The sequence below is a fragment of the Chinchilla lanigera genome, unplaced genomic scaffold, assembly GCF_000276665.1.
Source record: "Chinchilla lanigera isolate Chin_1 unplaced genomic scaffold, ChiLan1.0 scaffold00004, whole genome shotgun sequence".
In the NCBI taxonomy this organism is placed as follows: Eukaryota; Metazoa; Chordata; class Mammalia; order Rodentia; family Chinchillidae; genus Chinchilla; species Chinchilla lanigera.
In genome coordinates, this window is record NW_004955405.1 from 37,940,977 (window position 1) to 37,959,242 (window position 18,266).

The window sequence follows — 18,266 nt, forward strand, 5'->3', positions numbered from 1 at the left end:
CGGCCGCGCTCCGGCGCCCCACACTCTCACTTCTGGCCAGGGAACGTGGACGGCGCCCCGACAGGGAGCCGGTCGGGGAGGGCGAGCGAAAGCAGGGCCTGGGAAAGAAAGGGGGTTCACACAATAATAAACACAGCCCGGGCCGCGGCCGGAGAGACCAGGGCGCGGCGCAGCGAGGGCCGGGGCCGCGGAGCGCGCTCGCCGCTGACTTTTGCAGCTTCTTCCGCCTCTCTCTCTCTCTCTCTCTCTCTCTCTCTCTCTTTTTTATTCCAAGAAGGCGCGAGCGGCAGCCTCACACGCGAGCGCCACGCGAGGCTCCGAAGCCAACCGCGGAGGGCGGAGGGCGGGAGGAGGAGGCGCAGAGGGAGGCGGACGCGCACTGGCACCTGCTCCGCTCGCGCTCCGAGGAGTCTCCCGGGGGCTTGGCATTTTCTGAAAACTTCTCCCGAGGCGCCCTCTCCACCTCTCCCCGTCCTTCCCTCCGCAGCCGCGCCCCCGAGTCCGGCCCGCGTGCCCCGCGCGCGCCCCGCTGCTGTGCGCGCATGGAGAGCTCGGCCCAGATGGAGAGCGGCGGCGCCGGCGCGCAGCCCCAGCCGCAGCCCTTCCTGCCGCCCGCAGCCTGCTTCTTCGCCTCGGCCGCCGCGCAGAGCGCGCAGCCCCCGCCGCTGAGCCCGGCGGCCGACGGCCAGCCCTCAGGGGGCGGTCACAAGTCGGCGCCCAAGCAAGTCAAGCGGCAGCGCTCGTCCTCGCCCGAGCTGATGCGCTGCAAACGCCGGCTCAACTTCAGCGGCTTCGGCTACAGCCTGCCGCAGCAGCAGCCGGCCGCCGTGGCGCGCCGCAACGAGCGCGAGCGCAACCGCGTCAAGCTGGTGAACCTGGGCTTCGCCACGCTGCGGGAGCACGTCCCCAACGGCGCGGCCAACAAGAAGATGAGCAAGGTGGAGACGCTGCGCTCCGCGGTCGAGTACATCCGCGCGCTGCAGCAGCTGCTGGACGAGCACGACGCGGTAAGCGCCGCCTTCCAGGCGGGCGTCCTGTCGCCCACCATCTCCCCCAACTACTCCAACGACATGAACTCCATGGCCGGCTCCCCGGTCTCGTCCTACTCGTCCGACGAGGGCTCTTACGATCCGCTCAGCCCCGAGGAGCAAGAGCTGCTGGATTTCACCAACTGGTTCTGAGGGGCTCGGCCTGCTCAGGGCCTGGGGCGAGCAGACTTTGGAAGCAGGTAGGTGGCCCTCGCGGGTGCCTGGGGGAGGGAAGGTCTTCTTGTCCCGCTGCTTTCTCCTCCCTTTGAGCATCTCTGGCTGGGAGAGGAGCTGTCTCCACGGAGATGGAGGATTCTTCTTTTAATTTAAAGAATTTGTTGAGATTTGCCATTTCCAGAGCCTGTGTGCAGTCCGGCGCTGGCATCTAAAAGGGGCTTAGCCCAGGTCTCCAAGGAGGGCAGGGTAGGGACGAGCCGCGGAGGTGCTGGCTGCCGAATGCGAGCACTTGTCATGGAGGAGGTTCCGTCCGTCACGCTCCCCCGGACCTCCCCGCGCCCTACGGCGACCTTCCAAGTTCACATTCGTACTGACTTCTCCGTTCTGTTTATCTTACAGGGTGAACCGCACAAGCTGCATCTTTAGTGCTTTTCCTGTCGGCGACATTGGGAGGGGAGAAAACAATAAATAAAGGAAGAAAACACACATACACAAAAACAAAAACAGGCAGCCAACCCCAACGCCCACTCGTCCACACATGCCCAAGAGGCCAGGCTTTCACAGAATAAGGATGCGCTCAGAATAGTGTCTTGCAGTGCAAGTATCCACCGGGATAAGAAGCAGCGACTGGTACCCGGGTGTGCGCAAGAGGCGGCTCGCCGGCCCAGGCGGTGGTCTCCGCGACAGGAGCTGTCCGCGCTCCTCAGAACTCCCCTCTACCGCCACTAGGCAGGGCTGGGCCCCCCAGCTCCGTGCCTTCACCTCGCGCCCTCTCTCAAAGCGAGCGGAGGGCGCAGCCCTCTACAAACGGGTTGTCTTTTGATCTCAGTAACCCGGCCCAGTCAAGCTGTGGACATTGGTCTGCAGTGAAGCTATGCTCGACTCACTGCCCTGAAAACCCCTCCCTGACCCCCACCTTGCCTCTCCGGCCGTCTTTTCTACGGTTTTCATCATAGAATGCTTCCAATCTTTTGTGAATTTTTTTTATTATAAGAAAAATCTATTTGTATCTATCCTAACCAGTTTGGGGATATATTAAGCTATTTTTGTACATAAGAGAGAAAGAGAGAGAAAAAATTTATAGAAGTTTTGTACAAATGGTTTAAAATGTGTATATCTTGATACTTTAACATGTAATGCTATTACCTCTGCAGACTTTAGCTGTGTAGTTCACCTTACAATTGCCATTTCCCCTATGTGGTTTTTGTAAAGAATTCTCCTCATAGGTGAGATCTAAATGCCGCCAGATGTACTTCAGCACCAATGTGTCTTACTTTATAGAAACGTTGTTAATGTATTAATGATGTTATTAAATCCCGTTCATGAAGAACAAAGTTTATTCAGCTACTGTCCAAACGAAGAGTGGCAGCCAGATGGTTTTGATAGGTTGCCTTTTGGAAATTTCTACCACTGCCTTTTTTTTTTTTCTTACTGTTTTATTACAAACTTACAAAAATGTGTATAACCCTGTTTTATACAAACTAGTTTCATAATAAAACTTTTTTCCTTTTTTAAAAAGTGAAAATAATCAGCTGCTTCTAAGCTTTCTTTGACAGCCAAGGATACCCCCCGCCAAGTTATCATCAAAATGTTGAGGGGAAGGGCTGGGTGGGAGAGAAGAGTTGGTTCAAAACACACAGAGTGGGGGACACAACAGATGCTCCCCTGATCCTACCCCAGCGGCCACTATGATGGAGCTAGAGGAAAACAGTATTGATAGTTTATTTTCTTCTCTTTTTTTTTCTGCACACGCACACCCCCCCCCCAGGAGAATAAGTGGTGGATAAGGGCTGCATCCTCCTCTAATAAATTACATTTGAAAATCCCCCAATGTGAACTGGGAAGAGAAGATCCTGTACCCCACCTTCTGACCCTCACCCCCATCCTGAGTCCCTCAGTGTGAAACTGAGGGAGAGCAGAAGACATGCTGGAGAAGAGGCAAGCAAGGGCAGAGGCTGCAAGTTGGGGACCGGGCAGGTCCCCTTCCAGGCTCAGGCTTGAGGGGAGTGCTTTTTTCTTCCACCGTCAGGCACACATCTTCCATCCCTTTTCCCCAAAGCACACACTTTCCATATTGCTTTTAAGTAAAAGGCACGGATTCCTCCTCGCAGAAGGAGTTAGATTTAAATAAATATATGCCTTAGAAATGTGTGGTCGCTTTGAGACGCTGGCCTATGTGAGCCTGTGCCTCTATCCGAATAGCGTGAGCTGCGTGTAAAAGTACCCAATTACCAAGATTCAAAAAGAAATTGGTGGGTTTTTGGCTGGCTTGCTTCTTGTCAGTTAGCAAGGACGTGATTAGAATCCTACTGGGTCTCTGCCGGCTCCTCGCTGGCCGCCCGGCATCACTTGGCGATTCAGCGTGCGTGTCTCCAGCCAAGCGGAAAGCCGAGCGCAAAAACGCATCTTACAAAACCCAACAAAGAGCGAGGAGCCAGCACGTCTTCCAGAGTTAAAAATCTAGTCTGTGTTGGTACATCCATACCGTTTAGTGGCACCGAATAATCATTTTTTAAAGCCCCGATGCTCTGAGCGCAACGCAGCGCCTGATGTCATTTTGCTAAATGACCCTCTATAGAATGCACGTCGTGGCTTTAGTCCCTTTCAAAGAGATGAGCGTAATTAAGGGGAGAAAAAAAATCAGTAAATTCCTCATCGCCATAAATAATCGGACTTTCTGCCAGCAGTGGGCCAATTTAGAGCTTACTCGGGGGAAGTAATGCTTTTGCGATGCATGTTTTTTTATTCTATCTTATTTGCAGGAGCGAAGCTGGCCCCCTCCCCGCTTTTCCCCTTCATTTAATTTAACTCCCTTTGCAAGTTTCCAGATAAGATGTGCAAAGAAAGTGTAGCGAGTCACTTATAACTATGAATCTGACGCTAGGGTAATGTTTCATTCCCGAAAAGGGGATTTTCTCCATTACTGTGGGTCAGGACAGGTGTTCTTTCACATACTTGTCAATGGAAAATATCCAGCCTCCTTAAACTCGAGGCAAAGTTAGCAGTTGTTTGCCACAGTGCAAAGGGAAACTCGAAAAAATTCACAGAAACACACACACACACACACACACACACACACACAATTTTGCCCAAGCTTCGAAAGGACAATGCCAGGATTGGGCAAAATCTCATTACATCTGCTCTAATCGCTAAGCAACACAAAGCCAGGGCTTGTGCGGGAAGGGAAGCCCTTCACTGTGAGGTTGACAAGCCGCATTCAGCTGGCGGTAGCCAGCGCCATAAATCACTGCTGCCCATTGGCTGTGTGGCGGGCTTGGGCCCTGGGCTGTCAGCGCAATGCGAAGGGTCCGCCCCAGTGGCCAGCAATCGCAGCCTCTCCTCAACCCCAGCCGCTTTCGCTTCGGGCAGGGGAAGAAAACTCCTGCAGTTGACTTTACTGACTGAGATATCTTGCCTATTCAAAAATGGCCCGGAGACCACCAAATGTAGACTGCAGACGCGCCTGAAATTGACGAGAAGGAGCAGGGAGAGCTCGGTGCCAAAAGAAAACAGCCTAGTTGCAGGCCACTGAATGCATGTATTATAAGAGGCTGGGCTAGAACTACTGGGGCACACGTTTCACACTCCCCTCCCACACAGATTGGGTTTTTCTTTTTGCTGTTGTTGTTTTGCTTTGTTTTTTACTTTTGAAACCGAGTGTAAGAGGGGATGGATGGAGAAAATCTGTCTCAAGTTCATAGCAGACAGCTCCACCAAGGAAGAGCAAAGAAACCATTCTGCTCTTTGCCTAGAGTCTTAGGCAGACAGCAGAAGTAAAGCTGAGATGTAGTGAGAAGGGCTAGAACCTCCATGTTCACCTTGCTGAGCTTGCAGGAGTGTTAAAACACAAACCGAGCACCTAGCTCAGGGGTCCTCTAGGCAGTGAGATGAAAAAGATAAAGAGTTTACAGATGCTCTTGTGGAGGAAATTACCAGACGTGTGCAAACGTTGGTGTGTGTTGTGGTTCATTCTTCCAGTCCTGTCTCTCCTGTTTTCTCTGAGGACTGCTTGATATAGCCAAATGGCAGCCCACACTTGATTCTAACCCATCAGGCAGAGAAGATAAAGTCCCACAGTAGAGGTAGAATCAAGGAGGACTTTCTGAGAACGTCTAGATTGCCTCCCTCAAGTGCTACCTCCAGGCCAGCTTTCCCTAACCCTAACCACCCTGCCCTACCTGAAGCCACTCTCCACCAGTTCAAACCCTTCCTGCCCATATCCTGACTGTCTTTTCTATCACTTACTGAAACATGCTGTGTCTTTGCTATATACATGTTTGTTGACAGTTGTCCCCTACCAGATGGCAAACTCCATGAGGACAGGGGCCTTTCCTGTCCTGCTCACTGCTCCATCCCCATTGCTGGGAAGACAGTGATTGGAGGAGTTGATCTAGACCCCTGCTCTGGGCCATGGCTAGCTGTGTTACTGATCCTTTCCTCTCCAGGTCTGCTCTCTACCCTTCCAGCTCTTCCCCACATCTCAGGAGGCAGATCTTCTTGGCTTCCACTTGGAGGGCTCCTGGCTCTCTGGCTTCCTGATGGGTTCTGCCAGTGGAGGGTACCCTCCAGAGCTGGCAAGGAAGAGGGGGCTAGGCTGGAAAATCTCTATTCCCTCTTGACTCAGTTGCTTTGGCAGTGGCTTCCTCTAGGTCTGCAGCTCGCAGCTCCTGAAGACACTTCTGTTCCATACAAACAGTTGTTGATGAGATCCAGGGACAGCTTCCTTCCCTGGCCCTTCCAGCCCGGAGGTGCTAAGAGTCCGCAGCTTAAGCTCCGGATGCTGCCTCATGCTAGTTGCCTCAGCGCCACCCCCATCTCTGTCCTCGGCTCCTGCTGACCCTGGCTGGTCTTCAGGCCACCAGGCCACAGAACCTCATGGATGCTCTGGTCCTGTGTCAGATTTCTAGAGCCTCCTGAGCCCGAGGTACCACCTCCCTAGGGTAGGGGTGAACCTAACACTGGGACATCTAACTCTAGAGAGCAAGTTTGCGAAAGAAGTGGCTGTCGGTTTTATCTTCTGGAAAATAAGGCTAGTAAGAAGCTCTTCTGCATAGATCACCTCTTGAATAGGAAATAAAAGGGCTTCAGGACCGTCGCTGAGTGTACTGTATATCAGCGCTTCTGCTGAGCTTCGGTGCTGGAATAAACAAAGATCTGCGGCTTGTAGGCTGCCACGGCGCCCCACTCACCCATTCCTTCACTGGGCCACTTACGCGCTCACTGGAAGAGGGATGGACTCCACAGTAAGCGCAGTCAACACTTCCGGGACTTAACTGTCCTAATGTGTGCCTTCCACAGAGCGCTCTCCAAGAAGCAGGTTTTATTGCAACTTTTTTTTTTAAACACTATGGTTGCTTCTCCGATGCACCAAACATTAGCAACCCCATTTCCCTTCCATTTCCTAGTGAGGGAGTCTCTAACTTCTCTCCATCCCGATCGGAGAAAGAAACGGTTGCCTGGGGATCTCCCCAGAAACTCCAGGTTACCCGGAGCCCAAGGTAGGGAGGGAAAAGAATTCCTTGACACCTCACGTTCTTTCCCAGCTGCGAAGCGACAGCTCGGCTGGAGCGCAGGTCAGGGCGAAGTTATGTGCCTTCTTCCTTTGTATGCAAGATTAGGTTGTTACAAAAGAGGGTGTGTAGGTTAATGGCAGGGAGCGCGTTGCGGCGGGCGCGGCCGGAGCGCGTGTCGGGCTTAATGATTCATTCAGGCGCGGCGCCTCCGGGCGCTGATTGGCTGCGGGCGCGCGTCCGCTGTCAGCGGCGCTCCTCCGCCACCTGATGGAGGGGGCGACCCCAGAGGAGGAGCCACAGGTAGGAGGTGAGAGGTGCAGGAAGGAGGGGAGAGAATAAAGAGAGATGGAGAGAGAGGGAGAGAAGGAAAGAAGGAAGGAGGGGGGAGAGAGAGGAGGAGAGGGGGAGGAGGGAGAGGAGGAGAGGAGGAGAGATTCTTGGATAGGTGGGCGGAGAAAGAAGGGAAGGGGAAAAAGAGGAGGAAACCGAGGGGGAGGCAAGAATGGAGGCGGAGGGGAGGCGAAGGAGAGGCGGGAGGGAGAGGAGAGGAGCTGGAGCCCGGGGCGTCGCGCGCTGCGCACAAAGCCGCCTTTGACGCGGGGCCACCGGGGCTCCTCTGGGGACGCGACGGGACGCCGCCAAGCCACACTCCTCGCAAGGGGCGCTTTCTGCACAGAGCGACGCGGAGGGCGGGCCCTGGGCCTGGCGGTGGGGCCAGGAAGTGGACGTGGGGACAAAGCTCTGCACCTGCCCAACGCGAGGGCCCCTCTCCTCCCCTCCCGGACCCGCGCCCGCGCCCCTGGACTCCGGGCCTTCCCGTCCGTCCGCCCGCCCCGCACAGCCTCTGGGCCCCACCGCCTCGCCGCCTTCCTGCAGGGCCCCTTCTCCAACTGTCCTTTCTATGTCGTCTTTTTTATTTCTATCTTCCTTTTCTTCCCCCTCGCTCTTCATTCATTCGCCCTCTGCTTTTGCTATCACTGCCTGCACTCAGGGAAAAAGGAAGGAAGGAAGGAAGGAAGGAAGGAAGGAAGGAAGGAAGGAAGGAAGGAAGGAAGGAAGGAAGGAAGGAAGGAAGGCAAAATCATCTCGATTAAGCCCTGCCTGGCCCATGACCTTAGCAGGATGGAGGGAGAGAGAGGACGAGCGGGAGAGCAGCTTAGGCACCTCGGGATCGGCCCACCCGGCTCTCGGGGTGATTTGTTGAGGCCAGAGAGGGGCAGTCCGGGGTGGCGGCTTGCGCCGGGGAACCGCGGCGTCCCTGTCCCGGGGACTAAGACAAGCGGAGCCGGCCGGGCCCCCGCCCCCAGCCGCCCAGCTCCGTCTCCCGCCACCTCTCTTTACTAGGAAAACAGTCTGTCTCCATTGTGCAGGTGCCAGCAGGGCCTTTGGCGAAGGGAGGCGGGCCAGCCCTCTGATCAAACTCAAAGGTTAGTTAAAAGACAAAAACAGCTGAAAGTCTTCATGAATAATGCGGGGCCAGCCCATTCCCTACCCGAAGCCCCCGGCCCAGTGTCGTGCAGGCTTCCTCAATGCCCGACCACTTTGTTATGCTGCTCGCCTAAGTCAGAATTTCACAGAGAGGCCCAGAAGAAAAGCTCCCACAATTAGGGGTCGCCTGTCAAAAAACATTAATGCCTTCCTCTCCCGGCCTGTCAGGCCTGCTGCAGATACAAACGGCCATGGCAAATTGACCCTCCACCCATGAAGCCTGGCCAGCCAAGGGGGCAGGGAGCTGCAAGCAAAGGAGAGGGAGCCACCTCAGCCTCCACGCAGTTTCTGCAGGGTCCTGATGCTGGACGATGCCCCCAGCTTCTGTTTTTTGAAGACTGGACAGTGGGTTCCCAGGAGATGGCCCTGCAGATAGACAGATGGAGGGATCTCCTGGGAAAAAGGCAGTAGAGCTTTGCCTACAAGAGAAATGATTTATACTTACATGCTGCTTCAAGAGCACTGTTCCAGGGCCAAGCCTCTGATTTTGCTGATGATTAGAACAATCCTCGAAGGTGGTATATCATTATATTTACCTTAGATAAAGAAGGTGAGACTTGGAGGAGCCCTGAGACTCGTCCCTGGTTCGTAGCTTGGTAGTGACAGAGACAAGATTCGAACTCAGGTTTACCTGACTCCAAAATCCCAGCCCTTCCTGTCATAAGGCAGCCCTTAGTTTCCCCAGTAAGATCCAGAGGTCAACTGCGAGCTCATTTCCTTCTGAAAGCATGGCCCAAAGTCAGTGTGTTCTTTTACCTTGCTTTACCAAGACTATTGTCCCTTTTTGAACAGTATCTGGCACATACTTGACATTCATATACTTATGGAAGGAAGAAAGACATGAAGGTGGGAAGGGAGGAACTCCTTAGAAATGAGGTGAGGTCCTTTTGCTTTGATTGTTTTGTTCTGAAAGATACTTGATTTGGGGCCTAGAGATAGGATCTGGATTCTTCATGCACCATCAGGTAAGCTGGATGGAGGGTTGATCCTTTCTCTGCCACCACATATGAGGAAATAGTATCACTACCTGCCAGGTTAGTGGTGAAGATACAAGAAGATAACTATGTAAAAGTGCTTAGCATGGTGTGTAGCACATAAGAGATGCTCCAAAGAACTCAATTGAAAATGAGGTAGGAATTAATCTTCTAGTTTTGGGTGTAAAGAAGATATCTTCCATGTATGCAAGTACAGTGGAAATGCTGTGCTGTAGCTGAATCATTGGGGGATTTTGTGTGCTGCTGTTCTGCAGGTTCCCACTGCCAGGGTGCTGAGAGGTAGAGTTTTATGCATCTTAGGGAGGCTGCCTGGTAGTGTGGAGAGTTTGGAACCTCCAAGACATCAGTTCACTCTGGTAAGAGCAGGATCATTTGGCTGTTACTTACTTTTGCCTCAGTAGGAAATTGTCAGCCTGCTTTATGGCAGAGAAAAATGAAGCCCCATGAAGTGATTACTTCACCAGGGGGAATTAGTAGTGGTAGTTAGAATCCCGCCACTTTGCTTGCCTTCTAGAACTTCGCTCTCTTCTTCTTCCAGAGTGGTTTAGAAATTCTGTCTCTTCCACCAGCCTTGGAAGGGAAATTTTCAGGAAACTGTTGGCAGAAATTTTGAGAATTGCCATTATTCTCAGAACACCTCATTGCCGTGGTGAGAGAACTCAAGCTTGCTTCAACTGCCCAGACTCCGGGGTTGGTGTCCCCACCCCTTTGTGATCCTTTCCCTGGTTGATTGTTTCAGATTTCAAAACACCAGTAAACAAGAGTAGAAAGGACAAAAGAAAAGCTACCATTTTTAATGTCAGGAGTGTTTAATAATTCTGCAAAACTCGATCAGCTTCTCTGTCATCATTTCTCACACATTCTTATTTGAGGTCCTGGATTCTGGAGAGCAAGGTGATCAGTAGCATGTTCTCTCTCTCTCTCCTTCATTTGCTCTTTTACATCCTCCTTTGGGCAAACTTCTTCATCATCCAAAGACAGATCCTGTCCTCCATGTGTAATATGCTGTAGGATTGCTGGCCAAGATAACAGAGGGATAGAGAGATAAGGCTAATTTGAGGCTATTTTTTAAATAAAAATACCACATTGGCTGAATATATTCAAATGCTGTAGTATTTGAGATATAGGCTGGCCTTAAGAGCAGTGCTCCTCCCCACCCACACAAGCCTGCCGCATAGAACTGCTGAAATGTGAGCATAATGATACAGCCAGTGGTGGTCCAGGTAAATTATTAATGAGATCTTTGTCCTGAAAGTCCATGGTAAAGCAAAATGAGCAGCTATCTTAGCCATGGTAGGGGGACCAGCATGGACTGGTCCAACCTCATCTTTCTTTCACAAGGTCTCCATTTCCTGTGGAGACGGAAGTAGGATAGGAAACAGTGTAGCACATCGGAAGTACATCATCTTTCTCCAAACAGCTCTTCTTGTTGAGGCAGCCACATAGTCCATCAACTCCCCACTCTCAGAGTGTCACCCTCCTTCACTGGGACACACAAATGAACAATTGCTGTGTGGCATCTGAGTAGCGCATGTATTTCAAATAACAACTAATTTGTTCCTGAACCTGCTAATTCTAATTCTGTGTAATTTTAATAAAGAAAAAAAATCAGATAAATTCAACAGCCAGGCTTCCAAAATCATGTGTCATATTATCTTCTTCTTAAGGTTAAAAAATCTGAAAGAATTTGAAACTTGAATGTTGTGTATTGGTTCAAATAATAGTTTGAGGTTCATATAATGTCATATCATGCAGAATTTGAAATGACAATGCAGATTTATGTTTACTAACATGTCATGTCTGTGACGTCATATATATAAAAGAAGAGAGTAACTAACCAGAGAGAAAGCCAGCATTAATTATATACACTTATATGTATGTCTTCCACATATCTTACACTTTCCTACTTATAATAAGAATGTATATTAATTCAGTGATTAAATCAACAACTATTTTTCCATGTCCTCTGCTGGTCCCTCAGGGCACGATAAGGAGAAAGGCTACCTTATAGTGTCCCCCTTGTAGTTTACAGGGTCAGACAGAAACTGAAAAACCTAGCAACCACACATTTCTGAATCTGCACTCTTCTCCAATTTTAAATGTTTCTGAAATGTGCAATAATAACATCTTAACTGATCTGTGTCTATTTGCCAGAATGGATTTCTTTCTTAATTTTTTTACTATTTGTGAATAAATAATGAAAAATTTTCTAATCAAACATTTATATATGTCCATAACTGTCCTGAAGGTAGAGCTATAGAAAGTTAAGGTGCTTTGTCAGAGCAAACGTGCTTTCAACGTCTTTTGGATTCATATTTCTTAAATGTATTCAGGAAAGTTGTACCTGATATAATTTCATTAGCAGGGATATCAACATTGACACAGCCTGCCTATCATCACTTGGACAATGCGACCAGTGGGTAAGTTTCTTTTAAAAGCAATACCTCCTTCTTTTATTTGGCTTGCCTTACCTAACTAGTGTCATTCAGTTGGTTTTTTTTCCTACTTACCCCAATAATTCTTGGACTAAGATGGGCTGAAGTAGGATAAGTGGGGAGGACTTTGCTCACAACACAGGTTACAAGGAATTCTGATGAAGTCGGTGGCTCTGATGCGACCCCTGTGTGTGGGCAGGGGTCATTCACTTTAGCCTTTTGGAGGAGATGCACCAGAAAATTAACTTCAGAAATAACAGCTATGGCTGCGATAAAGCCACCAATTCCTCAAGGTGGCTTATGTTCTCAGTTCACGTTTCCAGTTACATGGGTTGGCCGTCCCCAGTGGTCCATCTGGAGGAGGTGAATGGAGAGGATTACTTTGGACCCAGATAGCCCTCATGTTCCTCCCTCTCCTTTTGCTCCTCTCCAGCCTCTTCCATTCATGTTGACCTCCCCGCCCTGCCCCCCACCTGCTGCTGGACTGGAGAAGAAAGCCACTTCCATTGGCCTTGGCTGCCTGGGGAGATCTATATTACTCCGGGGAAGACAGGAGCTATCCCCATCTTGGTAAAGTGTGAAATTCGGTTTTGATTGCGAAGGGAAGCCATTTCAACAGGATTACACCGTGACCATGTAGATTAAACTCAGCCATATGGCCTGGAGATGCTTCTTCCTACGGTCAGGTAACAGAGCCTTGCTAATGACGTGGTGATGACATTTTCAAATGAAAAATAAAGCCACCTGGACACGAATAAAGGAGGCAAAAATAAAAAATAAAAAAGAAAAAGAAAGAAAAAACAAGATGCTGGTAAGCATTAGCAGCGCCCTTGACTTTCTGCGGGCTTTGACGAGGAGTGGCAATTTGTTTAATTTCTAAGTAAAACCCAGTGAGCACGGCATTATACAAAGACTTCTGCCTGGCTGGCCCAGTAGAATAAGAGTCCTGTTTTTATTAAAAGAGTTCAAGTGTTGACTCAGAGAGGCTGCTTAACCTCAGTTAGCCTTGGTTTCTTCATCTGCTACCTGGGCATAAGAATGTATTTTAAGGGGCTGTCAGGAGGACAAAAGAGGCCGTGTGAAGGTGCTCTGTGAACTGCTAACTGAGTCTCAACTGGGAAAGAAGATTTTTATCAGTTGCAAGACAAAGAAATTAAATCTGGCCGATTTCAATAACCAGACACAGAAAGAAGTCTGGCTAGTTTATAGAATTACTGGAAAGACAGATTCTAGGGTCAGAAAATGAACTGAAATAAATGAAACTGAGAAGCAGCCCACATGTTCCCCTGCATCACTGGACATGGCTGTGACCAGCACCAAGCCCACTCCAGGACTGGGCCTTGGATGTCCTGCTGATGCTTATGGTGTCTCTGGCTGGAACTGGGGCAGCTGCCACCGTGACCACAGTGGATCCTCCACTCTCTCTGTTTCTCTGTGTTTCTCGGTGCCACATCTGTGGTGGGAGCTCATGATTGGTTGAGACATAAAGATAAGAGATATGAGAGAACTGAGTTCTGTTCTTGTCTGCTTTGATGCTCAGAGATGAGTTATGCCCAGATGCATCAGAACATCCCAGGGAAGTGAACTCAGAAGCCTGGCAGCCAGAAACAAAACAAAGCAACAAAAAAAGACAAATGTGGGAGGCTGAGGCAGGAGGGATCACAAGTTTGACTCCAGCCTGTGCAATTTGGTGACTTAGCAAGAACTTCTATCAAGATAAAAAATTTTAAAAGGGGTGGAGATGTAGCCCAATGTGAAGGTCCTAGGTTCAATCTCCAGTAGTGGAAAAAAAAAAAAAGAAGAAGAAAAATAGACAAATATCTTTTAGATCAGAAGTGTGCGAACTTTTCTATAAAGACTGACTTAGGAAATATTTCTAGCTTTTAGGTAAATATTCATTTCTACAATTACAATGCAAGAGCAGTGTTGTAGTTAGGGTTTGCAAGGGAATAGATTTAATACAGTACACATAATTTATAGGACTATTTTATTATATTCACTCCAAAAGTCAAATACAGAAGAAGGCAAGAGATCTGTCCACACACTAGAGGCCCAAAGAATCCAGCTGAGGGCCTTGGTCCCACAGCAATGTCCTGCAGGACTCCAGCTGGAGGCCTAGAGCCCACATTAATGTCTCCTGCAAGTCTGTACCAAGGATCTGCGCTGGGAAGGCCCAAAGGTCAGTGGTGAAAGCTAGAATGTCTATGATAGCAGACTGTTGTGGGAGGATCTGTGCCAGCAGGCTGAGGGATCTGCACCAGAGCCAGGAAGCAATGCTCAAGGTAAGGATCAGAGCTCCCCAAAAGAGAACCCCAGCCATCCTCAGCAACAGTGAGGACTCCAGCTCCTCCAACGATGAGAACAGCTGAGTTCATATCAGGAAATCCAGCGAGACAGCCTTCTCCAGGAGAATCAACAGCACACCATCTTCCTCTCCAGCTCTCTTGTATGCTGTTGGCAGCAGTCCTCAGGCGGGCCTTCCACACCCAGCATGGCGCTGACTCAGTTCAGCTGGGGGTTACACGTGGACCATTAGTTAGTCCACCATTGGCAGCCAGGAGCAGTATGTACATGACTGTGGCTATGTTCTGATGAAATTTTATTTATAAGAGTAGGATTTGGTTTTTAGGACATTCTTTGCCAATCCTTGCCCTAGAATGGTGATAATAGTGACCACAAAGTCATCCTTAAAACCGTACTTGGATGCAGGCGGCGATGGTAGCATTTCCTTGGGTGGTGCACCTACCTCTAAGACATCTTCTCCCATTCATCTTGTCCTTGGTAACCTAATATCCTTGTCAGCCACATTGATGAAATTAATCAGCAACTTCTTATGGTTTCTAGTGACATTTGTGCACATTGCTTTAGTTGAGCTGGGGAAGGGGGGCAGAGGTGCAGTGGACTGAACGATGAATCATCAGGTGTCACACCGATACAAGCATTCTTAGATGGAAAAGATTGTTTTCTTCTTCCCGGCATCCATTTGACTCATATGAATTCTGTGCTAATCTGTGCTGGGTAGCAGGGCTGCAGATAAACAAGTTTCTTTCTTCTCTTTTTTTTTTTTTTTTTTTACTGGAAACAGCTATTTATTATATCCGTATCTCCCAAGTGTAATAAATGTTGCAGGGAAACGAGCTTACTCGTCACTCTGAGGGAGGTCAGTCACCACTTTTGTCAAACACAGGCTTGATGGTATGAGCGGAAAATCCCACCTGTGATGTGAAGCCAAGGGATGAATTCCCTTCCTCCTCCCTTCCTCCTCCCTTCCTTCCCATTCTTTCCTTCCTTCTCTCCTCTCTTTCCTCCTTTCTCTGCTTCCTTACTTCTTTCGTTCTGTTTTCTTTCTTCCTCTCTTTCCCTATGTCACTCTTCTTTCATCTTCTTCTTTTCCTCCTTTCCTTCTTCCCTCTCTCCATCCCCCCTTTCTCTGCCTTTCTTTCTTCCCTCCATTTTTCTTCAGTCCCTCTCTCTACCCCTCCTTGCCTATCTCCCTCCCTCTCTCCCCTTCTTTTCCTCTCTTCCTTCCTCCCACTCTGAGCAAGAAGTCCACATGTAGAAGTTCACCCTGAGTGTGTGATGCCTCCCAATGTGATGAGGGTTACGGGTGCTGACTGGATTTCCACTCAGTCATCCTTAGCATTTGGCCTGTTGTCTCGTGGCCCCGGGCTTCAACTTCGGACCATATTTTCTTTCTAGCCAAAAGGAGGAAGGATAAACAGCAAAAGAATTGTGCCAGCTGAAAGGTCTCACTTCTAAAACAAGGCCTGTACTCCTAGCACTCTGGAAGGCTGAAGCAGGAGGATTGCAAGTTAGAGCTCAGGCCGGGAAATTTAGTGACTTAGCAAGACTCCGTGTCAAAAGAAAAAAGAAGCTGAGGATGTAGCTCAGTGTGAACGTTCTGGGTTCATTTCCCCAGTACAGCCAAAAATAAATAAAATAAAATCAGGCTGAGATTTTCCTTTTTAAACTCAGTCTACCACTGCCTGGAAAACAGGTAGTATTCTACTTACAGGAAAGAAGAATATGCACATTGAGTCTCAAAGAGACTGGAGAGTCCTTGCCTCATATATGTGAGCCCAGGGGACACTGCAGTAATTCACGGTTCTCACCATCAGCTGGGATCTGTCCCTGATCTTTTTAATCCTCACTGTTTGTCTGTATTTTTAAGTTGAAACACAGGGTCTGATTTCCTAACATAGAACCATCCATTTCACTTGTGGAGATAGTGAATGTTTAAAAGTAGCAGCACCTTATGGTCACCTCCTCCAGTCACCTGAGCTACGCGATGACAGAAAGAGAGGAGCAGAAATATTAAGAGACTCATCTCAGCTCACACAGTGAGAGGGAGGGCCAAGGTTGGGGTGCACCGAAAGCATTCTGGATACAGTCTTTTAAAAGACTATTTTCTCAGCATTTCAAGGTTGTAAGAATGGTGAACTATCGATACCTGGTTCTTTTTCAACCAGTTCTCCTCATTACTGACATCTGCCCATAACAAGGACATTGGTTTTTGAACAACAGTTTTACTCTTTCCTGGTTTTCCCATTTTAGGACTTCTATGGATCTTAATTCAGCCCTCATTAAGGATTTAGTAGGCTCTAGAAGAATTGTTGGTTGGAAGACCACATCCCATTTATCTTGCAAATCTTGGTTTGTGATATTGCCGTCCACCCAGTGTTTCCAAACAAGAGCAAGAGTAATTTCCAATCTCTCCACCTAGAGTTTCCAGTGAACATCACCAAATTTGAAAGGCTCTGCACGATGTCCTAAACTTCTAGAAAGCAGAAAACCATGCAAATTATTTGTTGTCCTCTTTCTAGATTAAGGATGACACATATTCCCTTTCAAATTTAGAAATGTTTTGTCTGTAAAGGTATCCAGAAGTTGAAGGAAATATTATGAGGACGTTATTTGGAAAAGCAACTAATGTATTGTTTAAGATAAAATTTTCTCTCTGTCCAGACTTTTTAGACACCTGTTCTCATCTCTCAGATTCAGCCCCTGCACTCTGCATTCCGCAGCTCTTTCTGTCCTTCTTCAGGATCTCACGGCTGCTCCCAGGACCTCTGCCTCTGCAGTGATCTCCCATCCATTCTCCATACTGTGGCCACCTGAGCACTTTAAAAATAATGTGCAGGTCACGTGACTGCCACCAAAGTGGGATCATATCGCTTCTGTGGTTTCCCCACTGCCTGCAATACAGTTTCTTTAAACATTCCACAAACGCTGATGGAGGTGTTGCTATAGCCAGCGCCCTCCTGGGCTAGATCAGTGTGAACCCAAATAAAATAAACATGGAACTACCACCCTAATGAATGGTTAAGGAGAGTTTTGGTGACCCAACTCCTATGTGCAGCCCCATCAGATCCCCACCTCTACTGGCCCTTATACCTCAGCAATACCAAATTTCTTAGCGTTTTCTACAGACATTCCGCTTCCTCCCCTCCCCTCCCCCGCGCGCATGCCCTCTTTGTTGATCTGGTATATCAAATTTCTTCCTCCAGCTAGTCCTCCTTTGGCCCACTTTACACAGATCAATCACTTTTTTCCTCCAGAAATTTCACATGTTCTGTTGTTATTTAGTTGTCCTTACCGTAATATTCCATAATCTATTGGTTTATAGCCCTGCCTCCCCCACTCACCCTAGGGTGGAAGAAACTTTCAAAATACAAAACTTTAAACTAGGTTTGAACTCAGAGAAAAAGTTTCAGATTCGCTTTTATTCAGTAAAGCCTGCTGTGTCAAAAGAAGAGACATCACGAACTTTTTCATATTGGCCACCAGGAGTTACAGTGGGCATTCTGTAGCTCTGCAAACAATAGTTCTTCAGAAAAGGAGCCAGGGAACTCCATGATGCTTTATCTCACTCGGCTATAACAACTTGTGCATCCTCATTAATTGTCAAACAATGTTTTATGAATCTTGAAAGTAACTAAAATAAAAGAGTTCATTAGTGTGTGCTTCATAATGGGCGAAACTCAATTTTCAGAACACAAGAAGGGAACTATTCATTTTTACTCTTTAGGTGTCAGGAGGTCTAGGGAACAGAAAGAATAGACTTCAGCAAAATGCAAATTGATTTAGGATTTGTCTTTTCAGCCTCAAAATCCTTGCAGCAAGAAAATGGGAGTACAGGGGAAAAAATCTAAGAACTGATTTGTGTGTTAAAGGAAAAACTCATATTTCTATTCTCATGTTTTCCTATATCAGGGAGCTTTTCTGTTTTATTCACACATTCGGTTGTTAGACATTTAGGAAAAAGACTGTATCTTAGATTCCCGGTGCCTAGTACAGAAACACAGAAAGTTTTCAATACGTGCTGGTTTGAATGATATAACAGGGTAGGGTACTGGGATGGAAAACTATAGTTCTGTTTAAATTTTTAAAACATTTAGTACAGTAAAAGACAAATTGCCATTAATCCTTCCTAAAATACTCCCACTTGCTTTGAATACACTTACCCCATCACCCTTGTCACTTTCTGGAGCAATCTGAAAGTCATTTTTCCTGAGTGTCTTTAGTTGGGCTGTTCTGGTTGCCTTGATGTCCTGAACTGATTCAAAACATTCACCTTTCATGATCATGTTGACTTTGGGGAGGAGCCAGAAGTCACACAGGGCCAGATCC

The 18,266-nt window shown here is 48.4% G+C and overlaps 1 protein-coding gene across 1 annotated transcript; it reads left to right on the forward strand.

Annotated features, from left to right (window-relative positions):
* Nucleotides 1–266: 266 nt before the first annotated feature.
* Ascl1 (achaete-scute family bHLH transcription factor 1) lies at nt 267–2,665 on the forward strand. The gene is made up of 2 exons (XM_005374573.2): nt 267–1,228; nt 1,605–2,665. Exon 1 carries the CDS (start codon nt 543–545, stop codon nt 1,179–1,181), a length of 639 nt encoding a protein of 212 aa, XP_005374630.1. The 5' UTR covers nt 267–542; the 3' UTR covers nt 1,182–1,228; nt 1,605–2,665.
* The last annotated feature ends 15,601 nt before the right edge of the window (nt 2,666–18,266 follow it).

Coding starts and splice junctions, on each gene's coding strand:
- Ascl1 (XM_005374573.2), top strand. CDS start 543: ATGGAGAGCTCGGCCCAGATGGAGAGCGGCGGCGCCGGCGCGCAGCCC.